General features: G+C 33.9%; 1 protein-coding gene across 1 annotated transcript in view; it reads right to left on the bottom strand.

The window, feature by feature from the left end:
- LOC126814546 (equilibrative nucleoside transporter 1) overlaps positions 1-15,737 on the bottom strand; it is a 55,133-nt gene that overhangs the window by 28,646 nt on the left and 10,750 nt on the right. Inside the window, exons 2-4 of the mRNA XM_050539774.2 lie at positions 4,857-5,102; positions 4,114-4,252; positions 3,529-3,610 (exon numbers count right to left, since the gene is read on the bottom strand). Of these exons, the coding sequence (XP_050395731.2) occupies positions 3,529-3,610; positions 4,114-4,252; positions 4,857-4,983 (348 nt within the window). The 5' untranslated portion in view covers positions 4,984-5,102. The remainder of the gene's footprint in view (positions 1-3,528; positions 3,611-4,113; positions 4,253-4,856; positions 5,103-15,737) is intronic.

The following is a 15,737-nucleotide window of genomic DNA, read 5'->3' as shown; positions in this document are numbered from 1 at the left end:
ACGCCCACAGCAGCTAAATCGTCCGAGCAGTCAACAAGGGTTGTCACATATTTATTCTTTTGTAGGCAATTTTCGTTGTTTGAAGGTTCACAAGGTTCTAAAAACTAAAACAAGGACCGTAACTCTGGAAGCAATCTAAGAAATTGTTCAAATTCGATTTTTCATTTTACGAATTCAAATAATGCATATAAATTTCATACAGATCGGATGATAACTTTTGTTGTTCGAAAGTTCACAAAGTTCAACAAAGTAAATCAAGGGCCATAACTCTAGATGTAATTGACGGAAATTGCTGACATTCAATAGGCTTGTTCGTCTTCATTTCATTAAGTTAGGTGATAACTGAAACTCAATAGGCTTGTTCGTTTTACTAATTTAAATGATACATATAAATTTCATACAGATCGGATAATAACTTTTGTCATTAGAGCATTTACAAGGTACAACAAAGTGAAACAAGGGCCATAACTCATGGCGAATTAACGGAAATTGCTGAAATTCAACAGGCTTCTTATTTCACTAATTTAAATGATGCATATCAATTTCAAACAGATAGGATGATAACTGTTGTCATTAGAGCGTTCACAACATTCAACAAAGTGAAACAAGGGCCATAACTCTAGATGTAATTAACGGAAATTGCTGAAATTCAATAGGCTTAGCTTTGTTTTACTAATTTAAATGATGCATATAAATTTCATACAGATCGGTTGATAACTTTTGTCGTTAGAGCGTTCACAAGGTGCAAAAAAGTGAAACAAGGGCCATAACTCCAGAAGAAATTAACATAAATTGCTGAAATTCAATAGGCGTCTTCATTTCACTAATTTAAATGATCCATATCAATTTCATACAGATCAGTTGATAACTTTTGTCATTAGAGCGTTCACATGATTCAACAAAGTGAAACAAGGGCCATAACTCTAGATGTAATTAACGGAAATTGCTAAAATTCAGTAGGCTTCTTTGTTTTACTTATTTAAATAATGCATATAAATTTCATACAGATCGGTTGATAACTTTTGTTGTTAGAGCGTTCACAAGGTGCAACAAAGTGAAACAAGGGCCATAACTCCAGAAGAAATTAACGGAAGTTATTGAAATTAAATAGTCTTCTTCATCTCACTAATGCAATAGGATTCTTCGTCTCACTAATTTAAATAATGCATATAATTTTCAGAAAGATCGAATGATAACTTTTGACGTTAGAGCGTTCACAATGATCAATAAAGTGAAACAAGGGCCATAACTCTAGATGTAATAAACGGAAATTGCTGAAATTCAACAGGCTTCTTCGTATCACCAATTTAAATAATGTATGTAAATTTCAGAAAGATCGGATGATAACTTTTGACGTTAGAGCGTTCACAAGGATCAATAAAGTGAAACAAGGGCCATAACTCTAGACATAATAAACGGGAATTGCTGAAATTCAATAGGCTTCTTCGTTTCAGCAATCTAAATAATGCATATAAATTTCAGAAAGATCGGGTGATAACTTTTTGCGTTTGAGTGTTCACAAGGATCAATAAAGTGAAACAAGGGCCATAACTCTAGACATAATAAACGGAAATTGCTGAAATTCAATAGGATTCTTCGTCTCACTAATTTAAATAATGCATATAATTTTCAGAAAGATTGAATAATAACTTTTGACGTTAGAGCGTTCACAAGGATCAATAAAGTGAAACAAGGGCCATAACTCTAGATGTAATAAACGGAAATTGCTGAAATTCAATAGGCTTCTTCGTATCACCAATTTAAATAATGCATGTAAATTTCAGAAAGATAGGATGATAACTTTTGACGTTAGAGCGTTCACAAGGTTCAATAAAGTGAAACAAGGGCCATAACTCTAGACGTAATAAACAGAAATTGTTAAAATTCAATAGGCTTCTTTGATTCACTAACTTAAATATTGCATATAAATTTCACAAAGATCGTATGTTAACTTTTGGCATTAGAGCGTTCACAAGGTTCAACAAAGTGAAACAAGGGCCATAACTCTAGACGTAATAAACAGAAATTATTGAAATTAAATAGGATTCTTCTTCGTCTCACTAATGTAAACAACATATATCAATTTCAAAACAATCGGTTGATAAATGTAGTCTGTAGAGTGTTCACAAGAAATTGTGGACGATGGACGGACGGACGGGGGCGACGGCAATATACAACCACATTTTCATGTGGGCGTATAAAAATAGACAGAACAGTAAAATCGTTTACATTAGCACTCAAGCGATGCCATGTGCCCGTGGGGGTGAAAGTTGACAACATACATACGGGTCATTGGTACTACCGTACAGCATGGCTACAGTGAAATCAACACGTGTAGTAAATTCTTTGGAAATATAGCTGATATGTTAAATGTCAAACTCATTTCTCATTTTGTGTCTGAAAATCCAAAGGTACGCTTTCAAATATTTATGGCATACTTAATCATATAAAGAATAAGGGGTGGGGGGCTTTTTTAAATCAACCTACTTGCAACTGGTCAATACGTGATTTTGAATGGAGTTTGCGTATAAAAATTGATCAAATATGAATAATTTTGTTAATGATATTTCAAATTGCGTAACCAGGAAATCGGTCGCACGTTTTTAAGCTGGCGCGACCTTATGTAACCGATTGGTATCGTTTGCGTGAAATTTCATGGCCTGGAAACAAATTTTTGTAGGACTGCAGATTCAGATTGTTTTAACACTCTTTTAGTCATTAACCGAAAAAGCAGCATGTTATAAAATAGACCAAAAGGCAGGAAATATAAATATTTACCATGCTTGCATGATTAATTAATCATCTGTTAATTTATCACTTTTATCAATTTCTTGTTGAACATTAAGCTTTAATAGCAGTTTGCAGCCCATGTTCCTGAAGCAACGACTGCTAGTTTTACAACATCTGGACATTGCTAGATTACTTCACAATTCCTGAACTTATAGCTACGTTATCTACGTGAAAAGTAGCATCCAATTAGAGGTTGCGACATTGTGACCTCCACGGAAACCTTGACATTAAACAAAGCTTGAACTTTGCACCTCGATTATAACAGGTAGACATTTTAATTTTAGTTTGAAAGCGCGAGACTTGGTATTCACGACGACCGAGGAATCTGATAGGTTCACAATCACAAGCTGGGCTTGTACCCAATCGAAATTAGTGCCGAAATATGCAGGGTATTACATGAAGGCCTTGATAAATGTACGTAGTTAAAGCGAGATCAAGCCTTCTATTGAAGATGTTTGTAACCATGCTTGAGCATATATATCTCTATAGTGCAAGTCATTTAAACTAATTAACCACAAACAGCAAGAAGAAACTGTACCTTAGAACACACAATGCTCTAATTAAATTAAGCTACTTTCAAGAGGTTTAAAATATATATTAAGAACATCTTTCAATTTGTGGTAAACCATGTTTTGTGGTCATGAGTACCTTAATTATAAACGCAATAAATATTTGATATTTAACAGTTTATGTTTGCTACTTTAACCATTTCCTTCGGTTCTATGTACAATTACTTACTTCTTTGGCATTTATAAACATATTCCATGGCATGAGAATTCCAATACCATGAAAAGCCATTATAAAGTAAACTAGTCTAAACCTGAAATATATAAAAGGACAAATTCAATAGAGAAATTTATTTGGTGCTTAATAATACCCATTTTTATACACCTACATTTTAGTTAATGTTTCAGAACAACTTGGTGAACACTCTTGCCTTTATATTGCTGACAAGCATTACAAGCGCGAGGAGGGCAAAAAAGGAGCTTACACGTAACACTACAAATAGAGACCCTTGGCTTGCCTGAAAGTTTCTGAAAAATCAAATATAAACTATAGCATCTATTATTGTGCTGACAAGATGTGTGGACAGACCGACTGAAAGGTGGATTACAACATACATACACATTGACATGTGGACATATAAAATTGTGTTTTACTGCAATAAATAGCCTATTTTGACTAAAATTGCTTGGAATATGGGGCATGGCATAACTGGTGATCATGATTTGATCAACAACTTATTAATTACCACTAATATGATCTGATGACAAATTTCTAGCAAAAGTTAAATTCAAAGTAACAAAGCACACATCAACTTACCTATCTATGGGAGGATTCTTTTCTAATTCTTCAGCTTTTAGTTTATTTCTATATTCAAATTCTTGCACGGTTTCTAACCCTGGATCTAATTTAACAGGTGGTAGAAACTGTTGTCTTTCTTCTAATGTAGATCTATCAGCTAAAAGTTTAATAATTCGCATAAACAATTCAATATAAATATAAAGGTTTATCTTGCTACTTGATTAGAAATCATGTTTTCGCCAGAAAATCTCTGTTATACCAACAAACCATGGCAAATCATGTCTATCCTTTTCAATATTTCAACAACTCATTACACTAACACAATTAATAATTATATGGCAATGAACGTCAAAATTGCCTTAAAATTGGGAAGGGGTGGGAAGAGGACAAGAGAGTAGTTGAGTAGTCAAACGCACAAATTTTCGATAAAAGGATTTGTCACTTAGTGAAGTGTTATGGGGTGGCTTGTACATAACAAGAAACAGTATCGCTTGTCTAACATCGTGGGTTTTCTTCGGCCATAAAGTTTCCCCCTACAGCTAATAAAGACCCCTACTACTGACAATGATAACCAAATTATTTGAGAAAAAAAACCACAAACCATGTTAGCCCAAAATGACCCGATACAATTTGATGATTGAACTTAAACTTGGCCATAATGCAAGTTACAGCGCTCACACTGTCGATCGCCATTGCCGCCAATTGCGATAAAAATTAGGCACGTTAGGCACATTTTAATCCTCTACTGAATCAAATATTACCTGTGTTATGAGACTGTAATGGTGAAGACCGCCATGGACTGTCATATAAACTGTTAAGCATACGAGTTGTATCCTCGTCATTCCTATTAAATGTGTTCATTTCTGTCATGTTATTTCTATGTGTCATAATTGGTGCTTTCGTGAAAATGGAGTTTAACTGAGATCACTGGAGACAATTTAGCTGGAGACAATTGCAAGTTATCAAGATAAATTTATTGTACCATTTTTAATTTGAGAAGAAGAAACCTGAAATAAAAATATATATTATTTTAATAACTGGCAAAATCAGTGCAATTTCAGACTAATCTGTTTTCAAAATGTTCATAATAAGAACAGCCAAACCTATGCCCTGTTTGACACAGTGTTATAGACGTAATGGCAATGGACAAATTCTTGCAAATTTTGCCAAACATTATTTATTTTTGTTATATTATAAGCTTACAGTTACCATAATCTGAGACTTCACATACCAGTATGAATATGATATTCTTTACCTTTGGTTTACTACTTATATAAGAGTTGATACATGTAGTAGTTTAGTCTAATATGTTTGATAACATTAACATTGATTAAGCGAAATCTATCTGGAATCTTTCCAGTACATTTATGTCTTATCTTACTAGTAGTATAGCTGAGTAACATGATACAGATACGATTAAAATATTAAATTTTATTGTAACTGACAAGTATTCAATCTAAATTGTATCACATTACAGCCCATACAGACATTATTTAAAATTTTCTACAAGCCAATTCATCAAACAGAAGTCTATTAGTATTAGGGTTAGAAAATCTATATCTAATTCAACCAGTAACAAGTACTCATCGACTTATTACAAATACAGTTACAAGAAGTCCAAGGTTTTAATTGCACACTGGATAAGATTACATTGAAGGGCTACAACTGTATGTTCATTGAGAAGAAAAAGCCAACAGTGAGGCTGATGTCCCCCGCCAAAATCCAAAAATAAATAGATGACACATATTAATTAATCGCACATTTATTTTTTTCAAAAGTATAGAGCAATCAAACTGATTATCAACTATACACCAAGTTTCATTGCTCTCTATAAGATAGAATCAAAGCTATCATGTCCCGAAGCTCTGACCAATGAAATTGCTTTGCTCTGCTTAGCTTTAGCACGAAATGTTAATCATTAAACTCAGTGAAGACATTCACCTAATGGATATCTACATCAAGTTTAAACATTCTACCTCAATTAAAAGCAGAGTTGTTATGTTCCAAAGCCTTGACCAATCAAATTGCTTATTGCTCCTTAGCCTCTCACTTCATTATAACCCAAGTTATCTTGCCCCAAAGCATCAATCAATCAGATTGCTTAAATCTCTGCTTACCCAAAACAGACAATGTTCATCATCGAACTCCATGAAGGCATTCATCGAATAAATGCCTACACCAAGTTTGAACATTCAACCTCAATTAGAAGGAAAAGTATTGTGTTCCAAAGTCTCGACCAATCAAATTGCTTATCGCTCTGCTTACCCTCAGCAGAAAATGTTCATTATCGAACTTAGTCAAGGTACTAATGTAATAAACTATACACAAGTGTCCTCACTCTCACATAATTAGAACTAAAGTTATCATGTCCAAAGGCATCAACCAATCAAATTGCTTATCTCTGCTTACCCTAAGCAGAAAATTCTCATCTTTGAACTCCCATCAAGGAATTCACCTAATAAACACCTACGCCAAGTGTGAACATTCTAGCTCAATTAGGAGAGTTATTGTGTTCTGAAGTCTTGGTCAATCAAATTGCTTATCGCTCTGCTTACCCTGAGCAGAAAATGCTCATTATCGAACTTAGTCAAGGTATTGATGTAATGAAACTATACACCAAGTTTCCTCACTTGCACTTAATTAGAATTAAAGTTATTGTGTCCCAAAGCATCAACCAATCAAATTGCTTATCTCTGCTTACCCTAAGCAGAAAATGCTCATCTTCGAACTCCATCAAGGCATTGACCTAATAAACACCTACACCAAGTTTGAACATTCTAGCTTAATTAGAAAGAGAGTTATTGTGTCCTAAAAAGTGTGACGGACAGACAGACGAACCCATTTTAATAGTCCCCTGCTTTCTTCGAAAGGCGGGGGACAAAAGATGACTATGGTACATATTAAAATCATTTACCAGGTAATCATATCAATTTTCTTTAAAGAAGCTAAATCGCTAATATTTGGAACCTAGAAATTGACAAAAATAGGTTGAAACATATCTAATAATGTAATATGAATGTATATAAATTGATTTACATTCAATCGTTTCTGTAATTGCTAATCAGTTATGTTCGGCGAAATACACCAAAAGTCTCAGTCAAATAGAAATGTCCAGTGTTTAGTTATTTAAGTCTACACTGATAGTATTTATTATGCATCAACCAACAACTGGTCTTTTTTACCACATATGCTTCTAATCCTTTCCATTGTATACCACACAGCAACATATGGGATCTTAAAAAAACTTTTATTTTATTGCTTCAAGGTCCCCCATGCAATGCAGAAATTTGAAAACTACGGCAGATAATTAATCATTCTATACCATAAAGTGGATATCTCTATCAACATATATGTAAATCGACTATAAAAATGAATTAGCCTAAATAGCTGTGACAAACAAATGCACTGTTTAGTTTTCCTTCAATATCTAACTTATCTGGAGCAAACTGTAATGTAGTAAAAGACAACATTTCATCAAACTATTACACCACCATGTGTTTAATGATTTGTCCTAGAGAGGGCCTCATCATTCATCATCCCACAAAATTATACAGCCTACTGGTAAAACTAGTGCTCTAACTCGTGTGTATCAGATCATAGGGTTTGTCATTGACTTGGGTCAAGTGGCGTGGCTTCAATCCTGAGCTTGCACTCGCCCAGGAGTAGGGTCTCATAAATTAATTAAAAATATACCATAAGTTAGTCCGAGACTTTCAAAATAACCTAGTTTAATGTGATGAGTACATGTAGATGTTAAACCTCATCTCTTCCTCTCTGCATGATAAATATGCAGTTAACTGCATATTTATCATGAGGAATGCTTTACTGGCTTATACGTGCATATATCCCTTGGCAATTAAATACTATTGACTACCTGTTTATACCAACATACAAAATGCAATGAGATTGACAATTTTGACTCTGAACCCAAATCAGTGGTCTAATCACTTTAAACTTTACAGAAAGATGAACACTGGGAACTGGGAGTAAAATACAAACTATTATTAACTCAGTTACTTAAAACTATAAGTATAACTAAAATGAGTTTATACAATCTATTGTAAATTATACTAATACAATTGGTACAACTTTAGCACACATGTGTCAACCATCTGTTTGAGTATTTTCAATACTAGTAGTTTGCAATTCATCAAAACAAAAAAGAAAAAAAAACAGGTTTATCTATTTCACAGTACTTCTAGTGACCTAGTCAAAATAAACTTAATCTATACACCCACTTCAAACAAGTACATGTAGTAAATTCAGGTTTTTGACAGATTTTTATAGATAGTGTAGCCCATGCATGCATGCCTATAAATAAGCTTATAAATAAATAATGTACATAATAATACAAATGTATGGTTGATAGAGATGGGTGATGTATTCTTTTATAAATATAACATCTTACACACTTTGGGATGTCATTTTCTCTGATCTCCCATGCATTTTATGAAACGTATCAACCTGTGTGACGTCATCAGAAGGTGATATCTGATATGGACGGACGATATCAGATATCACCCTCTGATGATATTAGAACAGGTTTACGGACTCTGCAATGGGGCTGAAACGATTCATCGGTGAATCGGTGTACCGAGATTTTTTTAACTGTCACGATAAACGATATTTTTATAGTGAAAACCGGTATATCTAGATTTATTTTTTTTCTTACGATTACCGATATAATTTAGTATAAAGCATGATACATTAGTTTAAAAATAAAGTGACTTGCATAACAGTGTGGTTTCTTTCAATTAAAACTTGTTTTAAATCGCTGATGGAAGCTAGTTTTCGTGGTTTACAAACACAGCGGACTATAAAGTCGCCTGCTTTGCACTCGGCAAACCTCGACAGATGTAGGTTACCGGAATCTGCCGAAGTTTGCCGAGTGGCCCGCTTTGGTCTAGGAGTTTACAGACCGGTACATGTCCTAATAATCGCGTACTACGTTTATTGTAAGAACGCGTTTTATTGGTTAGATAGTTAAATCTAACAATTCATCCAATCAGATTTAATATAACATAAATATTCGTCTGCTAAGAAACCCGCGCATGGTATCGTGCTCACTGTTGAGAGATTGAAAACAGAGAAGTCAAGATTGAATACCGACAAATTTAGAATTTTAATTTTGTTTTTACATGAGGGTACAGCTAATAAACACCATTCTATTACTATTACTACTACTATTAGTCTTAGTAAGTCCTATGTCAGGTTCAAGTACTGCCACATTGGGTGATTTGGAAATCGAAAAGCCTCCAGCCCAGTATAAATCGAAAGTGTGGGAATATTTTGGTTTTCCCGTCACATACAGAAATGGAAATAGGAAGGTTAACAGAGATGTTTCAGTTTGTCGGTCCTGCCATGCTCAGATACGTTACACAGGAAATACTACAAATATGAGCACCCACATATCTCGACACCATGCCTTGTACTTAAATCTACCAAATCAACACACCAGACCCAGTACTACTACTACTCCTAGTAGTACCAGCTCAGCAGACTCGAACCCAACAAACAGCAACACTTCTTCACCGGTAAAAAACACATCAAATTTGACATTTGTATCACTTGTTGAAACCAATGAAGGTACTGGACAAAAGAACCGGACTCAAGTTGAAGGTGTAGGACAACTTCGCATGCAAACATTTTTACAGAATACTACTCCACTGCCACCAGGTTCTGCAAGGTCACATGCTATTACTAGAAGCATTGGTTTGTTTATGGCGCATGACATGCGACCCTATTCTGAGGTCGAGAATGTCGGATTTCGACGAATGGTACGCACTTTAGAACCCGGTATAACATACCTTCGAGAACGTATTTTGCAACTAATGTTGTTCCCAAGCTTTACAGTGAAGCGAAAGACAAACTGGAGGAAAAACTTAAAGAAGCCAAAAGTGTGAGTCTTACTACAGATGGGTGGACTTCTAGGAGCGCCAACAGTTTTATTACTGTAACAGTTCATTTTATTGACTCTCGATGGGAAATTCAAAATCATGTTTTACAGACCAGGGTTTTCAATGAGTCTCATACAGCTAGTAACCTTCAACAATACTACTAAAAGCTGTTGATGAATGGTCTTTATTTAGGGAAGGAATCAGTATACCAGTAACATCTGACAATGCACAAAATATTGTGAATGCCATAAGAGACTCTGAAGGACTAGGGCCAAACATAAGATGTTTTGCCCACACAATCAACCTTGCGAGCCAGAAAGGAATTTCTTCTGTCGCCTCTGTAAATCGTCTTTTAGGAAAAGTTCGTAAATTGGTTTCATATTTCCACCACAGCCCCTTGGGATCCAACCTTTTGAATTTAAAACAAGATATACTGGATATACCTCAACATAAGTTAATAATAGATGTTTCCACTCGATGGAATTCAAGCTTCGACATGTTGAGCCGATATAGGGAACAGCATGAGGCTGTGTTCCTTGCTAGTCTTGATCTCAAAAAATCGAATAAAGATATCGTGGTTTTAAATGATGAAGAACTAACCCATATTGATGAGATTATTGAAGTAATGTCGACTTTGAAAACTGTTACCACTATTTTGTGTACAGAGAAGGTACCAACAGTGTCTATTATACTTCCAATGAAAACTAAAATTATGAACTCCATGTTTGTAAAAGAGACTGATTCGAAAATGGTTAAAGAATTGAAAACTACAATTGCTAATAATTTGGATCCAAGATATAGAGAACTTGGAGTTTTACAGTTTTTAGAAGAGTGTACTGCTTTAGACCCAAGATTCAAAATAATTCAGAATTTCGATGAAGATGAAATTTATGCAAGAATATCAGATAAATGTTTAGATTTGGTAAGATAAAAAATAAATTAAAATAAAAATATTTTGCAATGTTTTATTGCATCAGTTCATTTCACAGTATTAAAGTATAATAGTAAAAAAATAAAAATTGATTAAAAAAAAAAATACACAAATATATATCCAGTATAAAATAAAGGGAAAAAAAATATAAGACCTCCTTTAGAAGACAAGAAATTGTGCAAAAGACATGCAAAGTGAAAGTTGTAGGTATCTGATTAGAAAATGCTGTTGAATTATATAAGATCTGCAATAATTGTGAGATATTCACCAGCAAAGTGTGTGCATATATGGAAAATATTACATTTGTAATTAATAGTTAATTACAAATAAAATTATTTTTGAATTATCTTTCTTTCAATGTTTTTATATTTATATATTTCAGAGCCGTAATATTAACAACAACGACAACCAAGATGGTATTGATTTAAGTTTGTTTGAGGAACCTGTTGAAAAGAAAACTAAATCTGCTATTGAGAATTTGTTATGTGATATTGTTGAAACCGAAATGGATATTGATAAACAATCAAATTGTAATAGTAAAACTGTTATCCAGAAAGAAATCAAAGTTTATAAAAGTATTTCTAAATGCAGACAGAATGCCCAATTTAGCTAAACTTGTCAAAATCTATCTCTGTGTCCCTGGTACATCAGTCCCAAGTGAACGCGTTTTTTCAACAGCTGGAGACATAGTGTCTGCTCAGAGAAATTCGCTAACAAATGATAATGTTGATACTCTTATTTTCTTAAAGAAAAATGTTTCATTGTTGGATTAATTACCAATTTACTTAACAGTTACTAGTACAGTTTTAGTGAAACTAGAAATGTGAACTAATTGTCAGGATTTGAGGAACTGAAATGCAGTTCTACAATGTTTAGTTGTTATTTTTGTATACAATTAATCAAACTGCGTATTATCTAGCATAAGAATGACCAGACATACTTGTTGTTTTATCTATATAAATTGACATTCACCCAGTTACCACTATACTAGCCAATGCTGGTTTTAAGCGCCAAAGACAATGGTTATATTTTTATTTATTTATTATGTGTATCTACAAAATGAATAATAAAGTTAATTAACAAATTTGAGTTTTTTATTAAGTTTAATTAGAACCCAATCCAATTTTACAGAAAAAAAGACGCGTATCGTGATGCATTCGCATCGTAAGGTGGTTAAAAAACAGTGTATCGTATCGTGGCTTAGCGTATCGTTTCAGCCCTACTCTGCAATGAAGAAGGACACAAATTCTTTCTTTTAACATTTTATTCACTTATTTGTACAGTGTTGTTAAACAATTCGGACAACGAACTTTACCAGGCCCATGTTAAAGTTTCTTCATCTGACCATCAAGAACTTGTCTAAAACTCTCAAATTCTGGATTGTGTTAGTATATCCACATCAGCTTTATTTGTAATCTGTAAATGTGACATAATGTGAAACTATTCCCATAACTAAATACGGGATTCGGTGGGTAATATTCATCATTTTATTTTGCTTACTTCCAAGACGTATCTAGACATCCCAAAAATAAGATCTTATATGCTCATATCTTCCAGCGCACACAGGATTTTTCGCTCACTATCAATAGTATCATGTTTATTATTTCACCACATCGACCAACTGTTAAAAAAGTTCACATCCCACTGATTTCTGCGCATATGGGCACGGCATTGTTGGCACATTCACTGAGGTCTTGTCACTCGAAATTGAAAGATAGGTTGCCGGGCAACAAAACATACGCCCACAGCAGCTAAATCGTCCGAGCGATCGACAAGGGTTGTCAAATATTTATTCTTTTGTAGGTAATTAGGGCCATTTAATAGACAATTTCATACAGATGACATTAAAATTTTCGTTGTTTGAGGGTTCACAAGGTTCTAAAAATAATCTACAGAAATTGTTGAAATTCGACAGGCTTTTTCGTTTCACTAATTCAAATATGCATACAGATCGGATGATAACTTTTGACATTCGAACGTTCACAAGGTTCAATAAAGTAAAACAAGGGCCATAACTCTAGTAGAAGTAATTGACGGAAATTGCTTACATTCAAAAGGCTTCTTCATTTCACTAATTTAAATGATGCATATGAATTTCATACAGATTGGGTGATAACTTTTGTCGTTCGAGCATTCACAAGATTCATAAAAGTGAAACAAGGGCCATAACTCTAGATATAATTAACAGATATTTGCTGAAACTAAATAGGCTTGTTCATTTTACTAATTTAAACCATATATATAAATTTCATACAGATTGGATAATAACTTTTGTGGTCAGAGCATTCACAAGGTACAACAAAGTGAAACAAGGGCCATGGAAATTGCTGAAATTCAATAGGATTCTTTGTTTTACTAATTTAAATGATGCATATAAATTTCATACAGATCGTTTGATAACTTTTGTCGTTATCAAAGTGAAACAAGGGCCATAACTCACGGTGTAATTAACGGAAATTTGCTGAAACTCAATAGGCTTGTTCGTTTTACTAATTTAAACCATACATATAAATTTTAAACAGATCGGATGATAACTGTTGTCATTAGAGCATTCACAAGGTACAACAAAGTGAAACAAGGGCCATAACTCATGGCGTAATTAACGGAAATTGCTGAAATTCAACAGGATTCTTTGTTTTACTAATTTAAATGATGCATATCAATTTCATACAGATCGGTTGATAACTTTTGTCGTTGGAGCGTTCACAAGGTGCAACAACGTGAAACACGGGCCATAACTCTAGATGTAATTAACGGAAATTACTGAAATTCAATAGGATTCTTTGTTTTACTAATTTAAATGATGCATATAAATTTCATACAGATCGTTTGATAACTTTTGTCGTTATCAAAGTGAAACAAGGGCCATAACTCACGGTGTAATTAACGGAAATTTGCTGAAACTCAATAGGCTTGTTCGTTTTACTAATTTAAAACATACATATAAATTTTAAACAGATCGGATGATAACTGTTGTCATTAGAGCATTCACAAGGTACAACAAAGTGAAACAAGGGCCATAACTCATGGCGTAATTAACGGAAATTGCTGAAATTCAACAGGATTCTTTGTTTTACTAATTTAAATGATGCATATCAATTTCATACAGATCGGTTGATAACTTTTGTCGTTGGAGCGTTCACAAGGTGCAACAACGTGAAACACGGGCCATAACTCTAGATGTAATTAACGGAAATTACTGAAATTCAATAGGATTCTTTGTTTTACTAATTTAAATGATGCATATAAATTTCATACAGATCGGTTGATAACTTTTGTTGTTAGAGCGTTCACAAGGTGCAACAAAGTGAAACAAGGGCCATAACCCCAGAAGAAATTAACAGAAGTTATTGAAATTAAATAGGCTTCTTCATCTCACTAATGCAAACAACAATCAGATGATAAATGTAGTCTGTAGAGTGTTCACAAGCAATTGTGGACGACGGACCGACAGATGACGGACCGACGGACGGGTGCGACGGCAATATACGACCAGATTTCCATGTGGGCGTATAAAAACTTTTATCATCTGTATCTCACAATCCGAAATATCCGAGTACATTAAATGCTTGTTAAATATTTTCTGCATAAATTCTGCACTTTGATTAGCTTTAAATAATTCTTTGTCCGAATCGTTTGGCAACATTGCACGAAATGAATGCCAGTTTGTGAACACGTGGTTACTAAAATAATTCTTTGTCCGAATCGTTTGGCAACATTGCACGAAATGAATGCCAGTTTGTGAACACGTGGTTACTAAAATGTAATGCACATGCAACTTACGACTTGTTTTCTTTCTTTCTTTAAACTAATTTGGTCTACTACGGCACACAAAAATAAATTATGCTGTAGCAGACATGGTTTGCGTCGGCTTTTACCATGGCTTTGCCGTTTTCCGTGGTAAATTTTGAGCGCTGAGTTTGTGTACAGAGAAGGACGAAGAGGTTTAAATACGACTGGGCGGCTTTCTTCGATTTTTTCTTTGTGCTGGGCGGCAAAAAATAGTGACGCCCGGCGTGGACACATCCCTGGTAATATTTATCTCTTACTTGATACTATATAAGGAGACATGCAAATGTTTTAAATAAAACAATGAAAAAAGAATTTAAAGAAAATAATTATGTCATAGATAGATTTGTAATGTATTTTGTCATCATACTGTAAAAATTTAGTTTACTTACATGTGTGTACTTAACTGGCAACCCTACAGCAGTTAGTATGATTAATTTGCATTCATGTTACAAAGTTTATGAAAATTCAACCAGCAAACCAGCATTCTGTGCCATTGAGTTCATTTAGAGGTCAAAAATTTATTTGTCATAATATATCCAAACAGTCACTCTGAAATTCGATATGATTCCTCTTCATGACTAAGCTATTGAAACAGTAACATTGCCAGAAATATTAAAGATAGGTTGCCAGGCAATGAAACATACCCACAGCAACTAAATCGTCCGGTAATGAAACATTTATAATACACTCAAATCTGATTAAGCGCAACAACTCACAAAGTAATTATCAGAAAACTATTAGAATTTGTTTGGTTTTTATAAAGTTCTGCCCCATGCTAACGTTTTGTATGCAAAGCTTTTAATATCATGGATTTAACTGTTCAAGTCATAAAAATTCATTGAAAATCAATATACTTGATCGTCTCAAGATCTTAAACTCTGCATCAATCTGAAGTCAATCGGATGATAACTTAAGAGCCGTAACTTTGGCAGTTATTATCGGAAATCGTTGATAATCAATAGGAATCTTTGTCTCATGACCTCAAACACTGTGTATAAATTTAAACTCAATCGGATATTAAC

This window comes from Patella vulgata, chromosome 3 (assembly GCF_932274485.2).
Source record: "Patella vulgata chromosome 3, xgPatVulg1.2, whole genome shotgun sequence".
Lineage (NCBI taxonomy): Eukaryota > Metazoa > Mollusca > Gastropoda > Patellidae > Patella > Patella vulgata.
The sequence above is the reverse complement of the archived record's forward strand: the minus strand, read 5'-3'. Positions and strand labels throughout refer to the sequence as shown.